General features: G+C 40.7%; 1 protein-coding gene across 7 annotated transcripts in view; it reads left to right on the top strand.

Annotated features, from left to right (window-relative positions):
• The first annotated feature begins 7,213 nt into the window (after positions 1-7,213).
• The window catches only part of WAC (WW domain containing adaptor with coiled-coil), an 84,662-nt gene continuing 73,878 nt past the window's right edge, over positions 7,214-17,997 (top strand). For 2 of the 7 annotated variants that reach the window (XM_025885877.2, XM_025885870.2), the window contains exons 1-3: positions 8,370-8,508; positions 8,920-8,956; positions 10,575-10,770. In XM_025885877.2, coding sequence (XP_025741662.1) covers positions 8,468-8,508; positions 8,920-8,956; positions 10,575-10,770 — 274 coding nt within the window. In that variant the 5' untranslated portion in view covers positions 8,370-8,467. Of the gene's footprint in view, positions 7,237-7,766; positions 7,901-8,369; positions 8,509-8,597; positions 8,691-8,919; positions 8,958-10,557; positions 10,771-17,997 lie in introns of those variants that run through there. The other 5 variants (XM_073885490.1, XM_073885489.1, XM_025885874.2 and 2 more) reach the window with 4 other exon arrangements.

Here is a 17,997-nt window from a genome sequence, read left to right as displayed (position 1 = left end):
TATTCTTAACACAGTAGCCAGCATCACTTTTCTGCTTTTAACTCTCCAATGGCTTCTCATCTCACTTAGAATAAAAGCCAAACTTCTTACAATGGCCTATTAGATCCTTCATGATCTGCCCCTTCATTCCCTCCTTTAACCTATTTGATCTCATTTCCTGAAACTTTTCCCCTCAGTGACATTTCACCCCACAGCTTTCCTTATTATTCTTACACACTGGGCACATTCCTGCCTCTAGACATTTGCTCTTGCTGTTCCCTTTGCTAGGAATACTCCCCTCCAAACACCCATACAGCTTGCTCTCTCACCACCTTCAAGTGTTTGCTCAAATGTCATCTGCTCAATGACTACTCTATTTAAAATATTACTCCTTAATCCCGCTCCTTCCCATAACCTTTCATTCTTCTCCATAGTACTTCCTACTTTCTAGATCATCATATCACTTATTTTATTCCTGTCTTTCCCCACTAAAATATAAGCTCAAAGCCCAGGGGGAAGTAAAGATTTTTCTTTGTATGGTTCATTGATGTATCCCCAGCACATAGTGGGTACTCTATACATTGTTGAGTAAATAGGGAGAAGGATGACTGTAGGTAGATTTGCATATTTGGAAGCAGGAAGAAATTTCCCTTTGGTGGCTTCAGTTTGGGAGGAAAGTGGTGATGTTATCTGCTGAGAGTAAAGGGGAGGTAGTAAAGTGAGGGGGACAGATTTGAGGAGAGTGGAAGTTTGAAAACCTTGTTAAAGTGGCGAGATAGTTGAAGAGAGAAATAAAAGATTGCCTAGATGTACTGGGGGTTCATTTGATTTTGGTGATCATGAGATTTTAGTGGAATCAGTCTACTGTACTGTCCAATAGTCTTCAGCAGTGTGCAATTGCTCAGAGGCATTGAGAAAGTGAATGATTGGGTTAATTCAGGCTGCAGTTTTGCCAGACAGAGGCAAAGGGTTTAGGGTATAGTTCTCCATCTTGGCTGTACTTTACTATCTATCAGTTGGTAGGACTTTAAAAAGTAGCCAATTTGGGGGGGGAAAAAAGTGGCCAGTTTGTAAATCCAGAGCTTACCTCTACTGCCTCTACATGAGTAAATAAGGAACTCTGGATCTGTCAACTATTTACATTGTTATCTCTGCTTAAAAAGATACATCATATACTGATATGGTGCTGTCCTGGAGATTTTTACTCCTCATTTCTAAATAGCAATTTTTGGGGCAGTTTTCCTATTTTTCCACATACTTGAATGAAAGCCTCACATCACAACTCTGAGAACTCAAATGATCTCCTTTTAAGTTATATATTAAAATATAAACTCCATAGAAGCAGAAACCAAGTGAATTTGCTTAATACTGTGTTCCCAAGACATGATACTGAGGTCAATAATGTTTTTTGAATGAATGAATGATAACCGCCGGCAGTGGGGGCATGTATGTGCCAGGTGCTGCACATTTACGTAAAGTGATTTCATTTACTTCTGACAAACAGCCCTATACCCTATCAAGCCAATTTTAGAGAGTAGGAAGTATAATCTCTGAAATTTCGGTAATTTGCCCAACATCACACTGCCTGTCAGTCAATAATGTAGTCAGAGCTCTACATTGTCATTCTGATTCCAAAAGCCGTGTTTTTAACCACTATACTATCCTGTTTGAGAGGAAGTCAAGGACAGAGAAAAAAGAGAAATGCAAAGATTAGGTAGAGATCCCTGGGTGGCTTAGATGGTTAAGCATCTGCCTTCAGCTCCAGTCAGGATCCCAGGGTCTTGGGATCAAGTCCCACATCAGAGCTCCTTGCTCAGCAGGGAGCCTGCTTCTCCCTCTGTCTGCTGCTCCCCCAGCTTGTGTGCACTCTCTCTGATAAATTAAATAAATAAAAGAGTAGGTAAAAATTTCAGAGAATACATTTATTATTTTGTGATCTTTTAGAAATTCTAGCAAAACCTCTTTTAACCCCTTTTACAACCAGAAACATGAGAACTTCACTTTTTGATTTGCCGTGAATAGGATCACATTAAAATCATGGTCACCTATAGTCTATGGGCTGATAGTTCTCCCCCTCTATTAGTTGATATGTGTTAATCTGTTGGTTGAAATATGGGTCTTTTGGGGTGCCTGGGTGGCTCAGTTGGTTAAGCAACTGCCTTCAGCTCAGGTCATGATCCTGGAGTCCCAGGATCGAGCCCCGCGTCGGGCTCCCTGCTCAGCAGGGAGTCTGCCTCTCCCTCTGACCCTCCTCCCTTTCATGCTGTCTCTCATTCTCTCTCTCAAATAAATAAATAAAATCTAAAAGAAAAAAAAGAAATATGGGTCTTTTGTGCACTTACAAAATTGTAACCTCTCAAAAGAGAGGAATGCTAATAGTTTAAGATTTGCTATACAGGCAGTTATGTAAATTTTCAAATGCTATCTAATACAGTATTTTATTGGTATTAGTTATAAGCCAGCTTTTCCTTATTTATGACAGCAGGACTGGATCTTATAACCACGTCTTTTCCTCTTAGGAATGAACAATATTTTTCTATTTTCTTTGTAATTTTGTAGGCAACAAAATTTGTATTATATGGCAAATAGTAAAATAAAAATAGAGCAGGATGAGAGATAGTAGTGGAGTACCATTTATATAGCGTTCTCAGAGGGAAGATCCTTCTGATGAGATTTAAGTAGAGACCTAAAGAAGTGATACAGTGTGAATCAAGTAGGACCAAAGGGGAAGAACATTCTAGGCAGGATAGTAGGGCAAAGGTCCTCAGACATGCTTGGTATATTGGAGAAAAAGGGAAGAGAGTGATGGGGGAAAAATGAGCAAGTAAAAAAGTCATTGGATATGAAACCAGAGGCAATATGGAGGGGGTAGTTCACTTATAGACCATGGTAAGAACTTTGCCTTTTATTCTGAGATGGGAAGCCATCGCTGGGTTTTAAGATAGAAATAATACTGACTTGTAAAGAGATCATTCTGACTGCTGTGTGAGCTAGTAAACCTAGGTATAGAAAGTAGGTGTAGAAGTAGGAGATGAGTTAGGAGGCCTTTGCTATGACCTAGGGATAAGATGGTGACTTGGACCAGAGTGAATGTGATGGAGGTAGTGAACAAAGATCAGACTCTGAGTATATTTTGAAGACAATACTTGTGGCATTTGCTGATGGAGTGGATCAGGTATGAAAGAATCAAGGACTCCAAAGACTCTAGTCTCAACTAGAAGAACGGAGTTACCATTTCATGAAATAGGGAAGACCTAATCAGAATTTATTTAGGGGTGGGGGGAATTAAGAGTTTGGTTGTGGGTATATTAGGTTTGTGATACCTGGACATTTGAGCAGTACTGTAGAGTAGGCAGGTGGTTGATTGTGAGCCTAGTGTTTAGGGGAAAGATACAGGCTAGAGATTCAAACGCGGGTTTCATTTAGCCAGACACATGGATAGGATTGCCTAGTGAGGGAGAGCAAAGATCAGAGAAGCAGTCCAAGTTGTGAGATTTGAATCTTGGGGCCCTCCAGCATTTTGAAGCTAGAAAATTAGGAGGAACCAGCAAGAAGACTAAGCAACAATCATTTAGGAAGAGAAGAGAAGACAGAATGGAATCCCGGCAGGCCAGATAAAGATCTTCAGGAAGAGAGTAATTCATCAGCTATGTCAAATGCTGCTGACAGGTGAAATGAGATGAAGATAAAGAAATAAAATTGGATTTGAGAACACAGAGGTTACTGATGATATTGAGCAGTTTCACAGTGGAGTGTGGAGATCAAGTCTGATTTGTGGATTTAAGAGACAGCAGCAGAAGTGGACAAGTTTGTACAGAAGAGCAAATCAAAGAGGTGGTGGGTATTTGGAGGGAGATACAGGTCGTTTTTTTTGTTTGTTTTTTAAATGATGGTAGCTATTAAGACATGTTTTTAAGTTGACAGAAGTGATCAAGTTGAGAGGAAAAAAAATTGTAAGGAAAGCATACAATTCCAAGAGTAAAATGGAACTCAAGGAAAAGGTGGCAACTTTGATCTTAGGAATTTTGACAGTTTATCCATAGTTACAGGAGTGTAGCAGTGTATTCAGATGTAGGAAGGTTGGTAGTTGCAAGGGTGAGTAGGAGGGAGCTGTTATTGATTTATAATTTTTTTCTATTTCCCTAGAGAGTTAAGAAGCAAGATAATGCCTTATTCAGAATGAGTGGGGGATGTCTTCCTAGTTTAAAAGATTTGTTAAACAGCCTTTTAGGGGCGCCTGGGTGGCTCAGTTGGTTAAGCGACTGCCTTTGGCTCAGGTCATGATCCTGGAGTCCTGGGATCGAGTCCTGCATCGGGCTCCCGGCTCAGCAGGGAGCCTGCTTCTTCCTCTGACCCTCTCCCCTCTCATGCTGTTTCTTTCTCTCTCTCTAATAAATAAATAAAACCTTTAAAAAAAATAAAAAATAAACAGCCTTTTAAGAGTGCTGGGTAAATGGATTAGGGAAATTAGCCTGGGGGGAGGGTGATGAATACAAGGAGCTCAATCCAGAGTTAGCATTGCTGTTTTTCTCCAGCCAAATTCAACTGGAAGCACACAGTGATAACCAGGATTGTGGTATAGACAGGTAAAATGGAGGAAGAGAGAAGAAAAGAATTGAAGGTATTTGTAAAGGATTTATAACAATGTGATAATGGAATTTAAAATAGGCGATGAGGGGCACCTGGGTGGCTCAGTCGTTAAGCGTTGGCCTTTGGCTCAGGTCATGATCCCAGGGTTCCGGGATCGAGCCCCGCATCAGGCTCCCTGCTCCGGAGCAGGAAGCCTGCTTATCCCTCTGCCTCTGCCCGCGCTTGTGTTCCCTCTCGCTGTGTCTGTCAAATAAGTAAATAAAATCTTAAAAAAAAAAAAAATAGGTGATGAGTTTTTTAAAATTGGGTATAACGTTTAGATGGGTCCTTTAGTAAGTAGTTGATTCTTATTTGAGGTAGTTCTTTTAAAGCTTTTATTTGACAGAGAGAGACACAGCAAGAGAGGGAACACAAGCAGGGGGAGTGGGAGAGGGAGAAGCAGCCTTCCCGCGGAGCAGGACCCTAGGATCATGACCTGAGTTGAAGGCAGATGCTTAACGACTGAGCCACCCAGGCGCCCCTAAGGTAGTTCTATTAAGTCACTGTGAACACTGACCCACTCCTATGGAAAACAGGGTTAGGTTCCTGAACGACTTAGGTCACATTTTCATCAATGTGTTTCTATTTAGACAGCTTATATATATATACTGTTGATTCCTTAACACTGAACTCATCATGGCCAAGGGCAGTAATAAGCCTGAAAGTTTATCTAGGACCTGTGTTTTCTCCACCAGGCACACCACATCTTGTGCTTAGGATTACTAGACAACACTTAAGCACTATGCTTGGAGGGGCATTTAAAAAAGCAAAACCACGTATAAGCATGAAAAGTGCAAAAACACTGAAAGTATTTATATTGTAAAAAGCACATCTATTTACAGTATGAGAGCAGAATTAACCAGTGCTGTCTTGTTAAATTCAGCTGGGAATGTTAAACTTTTCACCACTTTGGGGCGCCCGGGTGGCTCAGTTGGTTAAGCAACTGCCTTCGGCTCAGATCCTGGAGTCCCAGATCGAGTCCCGCATCGGGCTCCCTGCTCGGCAGGGAGTCTGCTTCTCCCTCTGACCTTCCCCCCTTCATGTATTCTCTCTCTCAAATAAATAAACAAAATCTTTAAGAAAAAAAACAAAAAAGTTTTCACCACTCTGTGCATGTCCATGACTGCTGTGCATACTGATTTGGCGATCTCAAATTTTAATGAGTAGGCAAATTTGCAAATATAGAATCTATGAATTGAGTAAGCAACTTTGCAAATATAGGATCTATGAATAATGAAGACTACACTGCCTTGAACAGTTTCCTCCAGTTTGCTGCTTTTCATCAAATGGTATTTATCAAAATTTCAGCACACCATTACCATCAAAAAATTAGTAATAAATTTTGCTGCCAGTTTTCAAAAAGTTTCTACATAAGAGATACTACTTTGTGTACTCTGCAAATCTATCTTCGGTCTTCAATGCTTCTGCCTTTGGCTCAGGTCATGATCCTAGGGTCCTGGGATCGAGCCCCGCATCGGGCTCCCTGCTCAGGGGGAAGCCTGCTTCTCCCTCTCCCACTCCCTCTGCTTGTGTTCCCTTTCTCACTTTGTCTCTGTCAAATAAATAAAATCTTAAAAAAAAAAAGTTCAACTCTTGGTTTCAGCTCTGGTAGTGACCTCAGGGTCATGGTATCCAGCCCTGGGTGGGGCTCCGAGCTCAGCTGGAATATGCTTGAGATTCTTTCCCCTTCCCTCTTCCTCCCCTTGCCCCATGCTCTCCCTAAAATAAATAATCTTTAAAAAAAAGAAATTGCACATAAGACTCCAGGTTTTTTAAAAGAATTTTTCCCCATTTCAGTCATTGGCAGTCTTTTTAATTACTGATAGCTTATGGGGCATCAAGTAGCTTTCACTGGTTCTGGAAAACAGCAATAATCCTGACACCTGGCAGGCATATGTGACGTGTAATCATTTCTTTCAATCAGTTGTGATTTCAGGGCCTCTTCCCCACATCATTCCTTCTCTTCATTAGGCCCAGCAGTAACGTTAACTTGTTAGATACCAAGTCAGTCAGTTACTTTTTGATACTGGTTTTTGGTGGGGCCTTATTTCTTCTCGTTTCCTCTTTTACCCTTTTCTTCTGTTGAAATATATATTTAGTTTATGTTTATTACAATCTTTTCGTTAAATTAATGCTGCCTTATAAGGAGTTTAGAGCAAGGGAAAAAAACCCCACCTGAGTATCAACCACTACCCTCAAGTAAAACTTAATTTTGGGGGGTATACTCGACTTTTCCCCCCTCCCAATATGCCAATGCTGGTATTGCGCCTGCAGCGGCCTATAAAATCCAATTCGTCGCAGCTTCATTCAGCACACCCTATGTCTTTATTCACATGCAGAACCTCCGAATGAATGAATGAATGTTCTCACACCAAAAAACTTCAGCGAGGAAGAGAAACTAGAAGAGAAAAATGGGAAATTAAAAAAAGGAGAGGCTGGGGAGGACACCGCGGGGGGGGGGGGCGGAAAACAGGAAACAAGGAAGAGGCGGTTCAACACTTTCCCCCAGTAACGCATTCCCGCTCTCTGTCAGCCTCGGTTTCCATTCACCGCCCAGAGCGGCGCTCCCTCCTCCAACTGGGCACGTCCACCTTACAGCCGCACCCGCGCACGGCTTTCCCGCATTCGGTACGACAGCCCTTAACTCCTGAGTCTTTCCTCGCTCGGCAAGCTCGCTTTCCTGCATGCTTCTGGGGGTGAGACTTACTTCTAACGTGCCAACCGGCAAGCTCCAGGCAGCCCCGGCCCACCGAAGGCCCGGCGCGCGCCGGGTCTGAGACAGGTGCCCAGGCCCGGGTTCCGGCTCCCGGGAGCGGGCCGCAGGGAGCAGCGGCACGCTCCCCACCTCCCCGAGGGCAGCTGCCGTCGCTGCCGACCGAGGAAGCCCCTTGGTAACCGCCCGCCAGCCGCCTAACGGTGGGGGGGGGGGGCGTTCCGACCACCCCGCCGGAGCCCGAAGGGGCGGGGGCCGGCGGCCAGAGAGCTCACCCAAGGGCACCCTCCCATCCCCGCGCCTCTGGGCGCACGCGCAGCAGCCGCAGCCTCCTTTATTTAGTCCGCGATGGCTCCTCTCGCGCCCCACCGTCCTCCTCCCGAAGGCGGCTCCCACCCCGCGCACCCCGGAGCCCCTGGGACCAGCCTCGAGCAGGTCCCCGAGCGGGACTGTCCCTAAACTGGAACGGCAGCGGCCGGACTTGCGCGTGAAGAAAAGAAGCGACAACCGGAAAGAGCTGACGGGTCGCGAGGAGGCGAGCCAGGCCTCAGAGGAAGAGGAAGGCCGGGGCGAGCCGAGGTTTGCCGAAGGCGGCGTTCCGGAGCCGCGCGGGGCGGGGAGGAAGACCGAGGGTGGGAAAGGAGGGGCGCGGCGGAAACTGCCGAGGTTTTCCGAAGGCCGCGGCGTCCGAGTTGCCCGGATGTAGTTGGTGGAGCGGCAGCGGCGGCACCAGCGGCGGCGGCGGCGGCGGCGGCGGCAGGAGGCGGAGAAGGACCAGGCAGCGGCGGCTACGGGGGGAGGAGGGGAGGAGGCGGCGGAGCAGGAGGAAGAGAAGGCGGAGGAGGCAGTAGGTCTCCGCGGGGCTGAGCCGGACGCGTCTTCTTGCCCCCCTCCCCCCGGTTCGCCGCTGCCGCCGTGTAGTTGGCGCGGCTGCCTGGGCTGAGAGTGAGCGTGGTGTCGGCGGAGGGAGATGGCCCGGGAACGCCGGCGCCAGTAACGGGGAGGTGCTGAGAGTCGCCGAGGGCGCGCCGGGCCCTGGTGCCGGTCCTGCCGCCCGCCCGCCGCCTGCGCGCCCGCCCGCCCGCCCGCCCGCTTCTCGCGGCCGCTCTCCCCCTCCCCCGACACACACTCACAGGCCGGGCATTGATGGTAATGTATGCGAGGAAACAGCAGAGACTCAGTGATGGGTAAATTGTCTTTTCGTTTCGGGCCGGGCCGCAGCGCGGGCGGGGGGCGGTGGCGGCGGCGGCGCGGGGAGGGGGGGGCTGTTCCTCCTTATCTGGTGCTGGCCGAGCCGCCATTTTTGTTGTTAACCCTGATCCGGATCGGGCTGGGAGGAGGAGCAGCCGCGCGAGCGGGCGAGGACGGAGTGAGTGTGGAGGCAGCGGAGGGCCGGGTTCTCGGCGTTTCGCCCTGGTTACCGCCTTTCAGCCGGGTGTGTGTGTGTGTGTGTGTGTGTTGTGTGTGTGTTGTGTGTGGGCTCATTGCCGGTAGGTTTGGTAGGTCTCCCGCGGGGAGAGGCGCTGGGGGGGGGGGACCCGTTTTCTTCCTCCCCCGCCGAGGTGTCTCATATCGCCGTCTCTCTTCCTGTTTTTCAGCTGTCACGACCGGAGGGGGGACTCGCAGCCTTACCAGGTACCAGCCGAGGCCGGGGTGGAGGGGTGGGTGGGGGGACGGAGGGGGGAAGGGAGGAACTGCTACTCGAGCGCAGGCTTCAGAAGTCGCTACAGGCCCTTCGGTGCAACAAATCTGAAACTAGCACCGCCGGTCCCCTTAAAATTTTGTGTTTGGTTCTATTAGCGCTCTCCAGCAACGTTTGGTGACTTATTTTGACAGGTGACTGGAAGAAGTTCAGGGTTTTGTTTTTGTTTTTTTTTTTAGGAAAAAAAAATCATTCCTAGCCAGGAAGAACCTAACTCGATTATTTCGGTGTGAAGGAATCGATGGGATGAGACGATAGGTGACTTCTGAGCCATATTTACTGTATTTGGGAACCAAAAGTTAACGTAATGATACTTGAATTAGATGGAAAGCTTGGGAAGAAACAACTAATTGATTTGCAACTTTTATGTGTGTCCTAAACTATCCCTTCCCCATTTTAATTGTTTTTGGTGCAAATAGTTGAGTTACTAGTGAAAGATAGTGCTTTTTCTCTTTGTAAGAATTGAGATCTTTGGATACTTGGATAATTCGTTCTATGGCCAGAAGTCTTTTTATGGATAATTCTAATATAGATGGTTCTAGGTATGTAGGTTCCTTTTTGTTATTGCGGTTTCTGCATGTAAAGGTTTTTTAAAATTGTGATAGAAGTGGGCCCTGTTTTGAGGGGGAGATCTCATACGTGGTTGGTAACTATCAGATGACACCAGAAATAAACACTTCCCACTTTCTATACTTAATCACTTAAAGGAGTTTCTAGGCTGATAGTACTGTTACTGGCTAGCATAAGTTGTTAAAGCTCAAGTTAAAAACTCTCGGTCCCTTGGTGTGTATAATCATTATCTTTGGATAGTCAAAAGATTAAACATAGTTGAATCTGCCCTTCTGAAACATACTAATTACACATAGTAAAAGACTGGTTTATTAATGGTTGTCTTAAGTGTGTGTTAAAATAAAACTAAACCATTGTGAGGGAGTTCCATTAAATTATGTTAGAAATATCCACCAACATTTTTATACCTTGAAATTATTTTCCATACCTGCAAGAGTAGGTAAGTTAGGTATGAAATGGTTTTTTTTGGATCAGAAAATTCGAGCAACTGATGCTTTCTTTTTTTGTGTTTGCAGAAACATGCTTATGTATACTTGTGTCTATGCATATCAGTTGTAGAACACAAGATTATTAAATTAGCACTCAAGATGAAATTAGTACACTAGTTTCTACTTTGGAGTAAATTTTGTAATTCCCAGAAAAATTTATTAAGGAATTAATGTACCGAGGTGTTTGATTTTTTGTAGTTACGAGATATTTAACAAAAAAAAAAATTTTTTTTAAACATGATTTGTACAAGAGTCTTAGGTAACTAGGTGTTGTCTGAATAACTTAAAGGCAGAATTGAATATAGAAATTTTAATTTAGGTACTTAGGTGTTGTCTGAATAACTTAAAGGCAGAATTGAAAATAGAAATTTTAATTTTATTGATATAAGTTCATAAACAAGTTAATATGCCAAATTTTATGATAAAATCATTTAAGAAGTTAAGTTTAAAGTTTCAATTCTTTCTTTCTTTTTTGGGGGGTGATGTTTTACAGGCACTTAAGTATTCATCGAAGAGTCACCCCAGTAGCGGTGATCACAGACATGAAAAAATGCGAGACGCCGCAGATCCTTCACCACCAAATAAAATGTTGCGGAGATCTGATAGTCCTGAAAACAAATATAGTGACAGCACAGGTCACAGTAAGGCCAAAAATGTGCATATTCACAGAGTTAGAGAGAGGGATGGTGGTGAGTAGCTTTTTTGATGAAACTTCCACATATACTTAACAATAGCTCTCTGTAAAACAATAGGTGGCAGTGATATTTCCAGCTTGGGGACATTACCATATGGTTATGTCATCAAAATATTTTATTTCTATTAATTTCCTTAATTCCTAAACAAGTCACTGTAGAAATAAGGTATTGAGCTGAGCATCTTAAAATGGATACCAGTGGCTTATAATAAGAGAATGTGTTTATGAATATGCTTTATTGAGAGAAATGCAGGACATTTTTCTAAGAAAAGAACTTTCACCTTTTCAAGTAAAGTCTTCAGTTTATTTGACTCAGTTTAAGATTCTTGTTGCTGCTTAAATTTATTTTTATAAGGAGTTCAAATGTGTTTCCTACTGATAAATTATGAATTTAAAAGCTTAATACAGTTTTTGAGATTGTTTACAAGTTAAAAAAAAACCACCTGTGATAAAAATTCTTTTGGGTTTTGGTTAGCATTTAAAAATACTATTTTCCAGATTCTCCAGGATTTTATTAATGTAATTTTTATACCGTTTTCATACAAATATTCAACTTTTTTAAAGTTAGCCTCATTTCTTTTGTACGGTGCTGATACCCTTCAGTTATAACCCTCCCTCAGGCTCTTTGTGGTAGGAGGCTAAGAAAAAGTAAATCCGTAACTATTTTCAGATTTAATTTGCCCAGATTTTACCAAAAAATCAGATTTCATGTTTAAAGCACGTATTGAGGCACAAACCATTTTCACTAGAGTAATTAAAACATCTGGTTTTTCCCACTGTAAGATCTTCTATTTAATAGATAACGTGTTTGAGATACATATATACAACAGTGATTGCGCTTTCAGAAGCTTCTAAGGAAACTCAAATGAGTGCCATGTGGCTTTCTGTCCATGAACTTCTCAATACTTTGCTCACTTTTTAAAAATATCCTTCATCTTCTGGTCTTCTTTTTCCGCCTCTTAGGGTGATCAGCTTTATTCAGTGTGATCAGATAATCAGAAACATGGGTGTTCTCTGTCCATAGTTACTGGGTTGAGGAAATTAATGGTTAGAAGATTGCATTGAAATGGAAGGATTTAGACACTGGATGAAAGGAGAATACAGTTCTGTTGAATATAGCTATAGCATTGTCCTACTTATGCAGATAAACTTTATTTTATTTGTATGTAACCAGTAGGAGGTGGGTTTCGTTATTAAGTGTTACAAGTCCTTTGATGGCAAAACTACTTAAACTATTAATATTTTTAATTTTGTGGGTCGATTTTCCAGTGTTAGATATGGTTTGAGATGATACTATTTTCGGTTACTCTTCTATAGTGGATTTCATTTTAAATGTTAGCTCTTGGAAGGCAGGTCTTATTTTGTGTTGTACTGTGCTTTATTATTAAAATTTCGGTGATTGTGACAAAATAGGATGTGGTACAGATGAGTATCTTAGATTTTCTTTTAGTGATTGTGGTCTGGTTAATGTATCCTCTATCTCCAAATCCAGGAAGAAGTCAGTTTAGGCACTCTGGGAAAGTTCTGTAAATGTTTTTGAACATTCACAGTTAACCATACCTGATAATTCCTTTATAGGTGAATTAATCCCAAGACCATTCTGTTGCTTATTCATTCAACAAACATGGGGCAACAGTTGTGTGGTATTCCTGGAAGTAAAGATAAAATGTGATCCTTGCCTTGAAAAACTAGTTTGAAAGGCTTTGACTTTTGGCAGCTAGTAGTGGTTGCAGCTGCTAACTTTATCTGTACTCCTTTTTTCTTCATTTCGATTTTAATTTTGCTTCTTATGTGAACTCCAGATACTTCTAGGGTTTTAGTTTTCTTTTTATTTGCATCTGGTTGCTGATGCTTCTTACGAAACTTCTAATTTTTCTCATCTAGTCATTTGCTAAGTTAAGCCCCACTTTCTGATTTGCTTTTTAGCTGTTTATCTGTCTTTTTCTGGTGCCTTTTAATTAATAAAATAGCTCCATTTCTATCTACCATTTCTAATATGCCTGGCTGCCATATTCCTTTATACTATATATGAATAATAATTATCATAAAATATGAGATCTCCATTCTGAAGTTCGGAATGTCTCTTTGATGTTAATTCTCTTAAAGATGTGAAGTGGTTGTTCTTTTCTCATTAATACTTAGATATTTAGTCCTTATACACTGACTGCTGGTATTTTATTGCTGATATGTGTTTGAAACTTGAGTTTTATAAAGTGCATAAGTATGATTTTTTTTTACAGCCATTTGTATTCTTTTAGATTTTTATTTTTAAGTAAATGTAAGTTATATATATGTAAGTATTCATAGATGTAAAGTCAAAACCATTTCCCAATGTTAACTGCAGTGATCTGTGCACCTGTGTAAGTAACTTAATTTAAGAACAGGTTAGGGGGCACCTGGGTGGCTAAGTTGGTTTAAGCATCTGACTCTTGATTTCAGCTCAGGTCATGATCTCAGGGTTGTGAGAGCCAGTCCCACATCTGGTTACACACTGGGTGTGGAGCCTGCTTAAGACTCTCTCCCTTCCCCCCTCCCTCCCTCCCCCTCTCCCTCCCTCCCCCTCTCCTTCTTAAAAAAAAAAAAAAACACTTTTAAGAACATGTTAGTATATTGTTTATTGATCTAATATTAGTATGTTATTTTCATTTTCATTTTAGGTTTTTAAAAAAAACATAGACTTTAATAAATATCTACTAACTTAAGAGCCTATGTGATATGATTTGTAATTTGCATTTTAGAAAGCAGGTTAAACAAATGTGGAACTTACAAAATCAAGGTTGGGCTTTACTGGCATCTGTCTACATCACAATGTATTTTTTACAGTGATTACTAGATTTCTTTTATGACACCTTGGATTTCCTTGGAAAGTGCCAGTTCGAAAGTAATGTATAAAAGGACTTTAAGTAATTTACTAGGAAAAGTAAAAGCAAGGAGAAGGATTGTCAGTTGTAGAAATCTAAAAAAGACTTACTGTAGCATAATATGTACAGTTAAGAGAGTTAGATTTTGTCCTTTTCGGATTTATTAAAGGGAGTGTAGATTATTGTAAATTAAGGGCCGTTGAGAGTATAATTAAAGATTCTTTAACTTGGTGAATCAAGTTATTTATATTCTGTGATTTATTTGCAAAACAGTCTTTTGTTTAAAAATAACCAAAAGCAAGAATCTTAAGGTACAGTCATTAGATTTGTTTTTATAACTTAAACATGTTTTGAAAAGTGCGGCTGACATCCAAACCGCAGAAGTATGAGCATACAGTACATGTTGAATTTGTATTTTCGTGGAATTGTAAAAACACTTTCTCTTTAGTTATTAAAGTATGTTTTTCTTGAGACTTGTTTTAAATGATTATTTTACCAATTAACCTCAAGAATGATAGTGCAGATGAGTATAGGATGAAAGGTATCTTAAGGATTCTGGAAAGATGTTCCATAAAACTTCAACCTCTTGGGGGTTGTCCTATTTTTCACATCCCTCTCAGAATTATTTGTAAGAAACTTATTAGAAGATATATTTGGAATACTTGTTAGAAACCTCTTTTTTGGGGATAGCTTAACTCAGTTGACTAATTGAAAAATATTCTTCATCGGTTTCCTGAGCATTTAGATATCTTTGAGTACAAAGTAAAGTTGCCTTTAGTGGTTTTGGTAACCATTGTTTCTAAAGATTTGAAAAACTTTTAGCTACATAGTGGCTATGTTGTTTTGTCATGTAGCCATGTTTGGAGATATTTGGAAATGTATATTCATTTAATTTTCAAACAAAGGATACTATAACATTTGAAGAAATTGTTCAGTAGGGACTATTTGGGGATAATTGGTGTTTTTATAGTTTTTTTAAAATATAATTTAGTAATGTTTGAATCTTTTCACATTGGCTGATAGACTGATACTTGGGTAACACGCACGGCCTTATGGTTATTCAGGTAACTATGTTTTAAATAAAATGTGCTTTGCATTTGTAATGCTAGAAACTTATAAAAGTGAACAGTCTCCTTTGATCCTCCTATTGCTCTTGGAAGGTAGAACAGATAGCATCCGTTTTACAGTTTTACAAATGAGAAAATTTACTTGTATAAAATTGAACAAATAGTGGCAGAGCTGACTCTAGAAATTGGTCCTCTCTATTCTGGTAAATTGTTTACACTGTCAGAGAGGAAACATTTAGGCATATTGATAGCTTATTTGGTGGGTGTTTACTATAGCACAAACTTAAATTTTTAAGTCATATCCTCTTGTGTCTTAAAGCTTTCACCCAGCGTCCTCAGTGGTTACACCTAATTTAGTCCTTATCAAAGCCACGGCATTGACATTGGCACAATATATGTGTGTAGTTCTAGACCAAGATAGCACATCAGTGTTTTACTTTTTAAAAGAGTTTTAACATGAAAGTTTGCCAAACTTTTCGTTTGGAAGCAGCCATTTTTCTCACGGCCTCATATTCAGGTACTTTGTTTCCAAAGCAACTTAGAAATTTCATACAGAATCTAAAGTTTACTAATAACTTGGATTTCAGTCCAGTGAAAGAGATAAATATTACCTATTTTTATTGATCCATGCTTTATAATAAGATAGTAAAGTAGGCAGGTATATTTGCATTGGATCTCCATAGGTCAGTTAAAAACCACAGGAAATAGGTATTCCATTTCAAGAGAAACAGAATAAGCTTGGCAGGTTAGTAGTCCTAATATTTCAGTTCTTCAGTGTTTTTTTTTTTTTTTAATTTTAGGAAATATATATACCCTAGACACGTGTGCATGTATTTGAACACATCCATGTCATTTGTCTTAAAACATCACTTTTTAACATTTCTGTTCTTAAAGGGATGGTTATATATTGTTAATGATATAATGGTATTTCTGTTTCACATCAAAAATATTTTGGAATGGTTCACTTTGATCTTTTTAAGGCAGTTTTAATTGAACTGTTCTTTAGTTGTGCAAGATGTAAAGTTTCTGGTACAGGATTTTTGGTCCATAATTCATAGAAAACTAGATTGTCTCTGTTAAGTGTCTGCTTATTGTCTTCTGTTGTGCTAGAATGGTTGTGGTGTATGTAGTTTATCATTTTGTTATGATGCTGGAAAGAGTGAAGGTAGCAGTGAGCTGGGGCATCTTTACAGGGCTTCTGTAAGTGGGACCACATCTGTAACTACTCTGCTTCTGGGACTCTGTACTTATCAGAGATACTATTTGTTAATCATTTCAAAAGCAGTTATTTAGGTGTTGCAAATGTCTCCTAAGAGAAGAGTCTTTTTTCTACTTATTTATCTGATACTTTATCATTTTGAAATCCCTTTTACACTGTTTCTCATCTGATCCCACAACCCTTTGAAATAGACTGATGAAGATTATTCCTGTTTAAGTGGGAATACTTGGGAATATAATATGAAGGTAGAGCTAGGGTGTTACATATAGCTAAGAGACTGGCTTTCCAGTTTTAAGAATTAATAGCTTAAATATTTCACTTGGATTGTAGTTATAACCACTTCCCAGTTCTTAAAATTCAACCATTATACTCCTGGCTACCACCTTCTCTTACCAGGACTCTGCAAAAGCCTCTGAATGGTGTTCTTTTTGCATCACACAATTATTTCCCACACAAGTGGTCCAGTTAAAATGCCACTCAGCTCACATCACTCTCTTTCTGAAAACCCTCCAGTGGCTCTCTGTTACTTAAAAGGCCTATAAAAGACCCTGTGTAATCTGGTGTCTGGGTATTTCTTCAGCTTCCTCACCTACCATTCTTGCCCTTGTTTGTGCTGCTCTGTCCATTCTGGCCTTACAGGAAGAAGTTTGTTCTTGTCTCAAGAGTACTGCATTTTATGCTCCTTTCTAGGATGTTCATCTTTGTGTGTGTCCTCCTGGTGCACTCTCCACTTAAGTAATGTGCTTAAATGTCACCATCTCCCCAAGGCCTTCCCTACCCTTCCCGATCACTCTGAAACCGCCATCCCCGTCATTGTCTATCCTTTTCACTGAGTGTTCTTCCTTGTACTTCACATAACTTGATGTTACTTACTTAGAGTCATTCTGCTATAACATGACTTGTGTGTCCCTGAAAGTTGTCATGCTATGCAAAATCCCACCACAGGATTTATGGGAAAAATGAAGTTAGGGGCACATTAAAGAGATAGGAACCCAACAAAAATCATAGCATGACATATTAAATGGTTAAGGAGTACATTAACAGTACAATAAATATGGTACTTTACCTTCATAAACACCTGAAATTAGCTTGTGGGAGGTGGGCATCTTTTGAAAGGGCTGCAGCTTGTGAGTTATTGTGAAGTGATGGAAGGAGGGTTATCTGAAATAACCCTCGGAAAGTTGTAACACTAATTGTGGATGGATATAATTCATAACTCATAGGTTGAATTGAGGTAGCTTGAAGATGTTTGGGGTGTGTGCTTTGTGAATTCCTGTGTAGCTTGGTTCATCTGGGTACAGCTAATGTTTTTCACAGGTGAAACTGCTCATAAGTGGGAAATTTGTGTTATGCTCAAATAATTTCTTGATTTGCCAATAGTGCTGGAACAAATGTGCATTTTCAAATACAAGTGTTAATAGCAGAACTAACTATATTATAGCTTTTCTTTGCTTGCCTTCTGTGGAATATATTCCACCAGAACAGGGAGTGAATTTTTGTTAACTTGTATTTCTCTTGCGTAGAACAGTGCCTGATACCTTGTAGCATTTCAGTAAATGGGTGGCTAGAATAATATTGGAATTGTTATTACATGTAAGGTAAATGAAATTGCAGTTTTCTGGAATAGTGCTTTTGAAACTTGAATGTGTATGGTAATACCTGGGGATCTTGGCTAAAATGCATATTCTGGTTAATGTGAGCCACAAACGCAAATTACATGTGTGGTTTTCTAGTAGTTCTGTTGAAGTAAAAGTAAAGTGAAATTAATTTTAGTATATTTTCTAACCTAGTCTGCCCAGAATATTACCATTTCAACATGTACTTGTTATTTTTATAGCTATTAATAAGATTCTTTACATTCCTGTTTCTGTGCGAAGTCTTTGAAATCCAGTATTTTACACTTTATAACACCTTTCAGTTTGGACTAGTCACATTTCATGTGCTTACTTGCCACATGAAGTGGCTATTGGACAGCAGAGTTCTGGAGGATATGATCATTCTGTTGGTCTGTCTAGCTTCACACATCTCTATTTCTCTAAAGAAATTTTTCATATGCCTGATTTCTGAAATACCAT

The sequence above is a fragment of the Callorhinus ursinus genome, unplaced genomic scaffold, assembly GCF_003265705.2.
Source record: "Callorhinus ursinus isolate GAN/ISIS: 27379988/994484 unplaced genomic scaffold, GSC_fseal_2.0 scaffold62, whole genome shotgun sequence".
NCBI lineage: Eukaryota > Metazoa > Chordata > Mammalia > Carnivora > Otariidae > Callorhinus > Callorhinus ursinus.
Note: the sequence above shows the minus strand (reverse complement) of the source record. Positions and strands in the feature narration are given on the sequence as shown.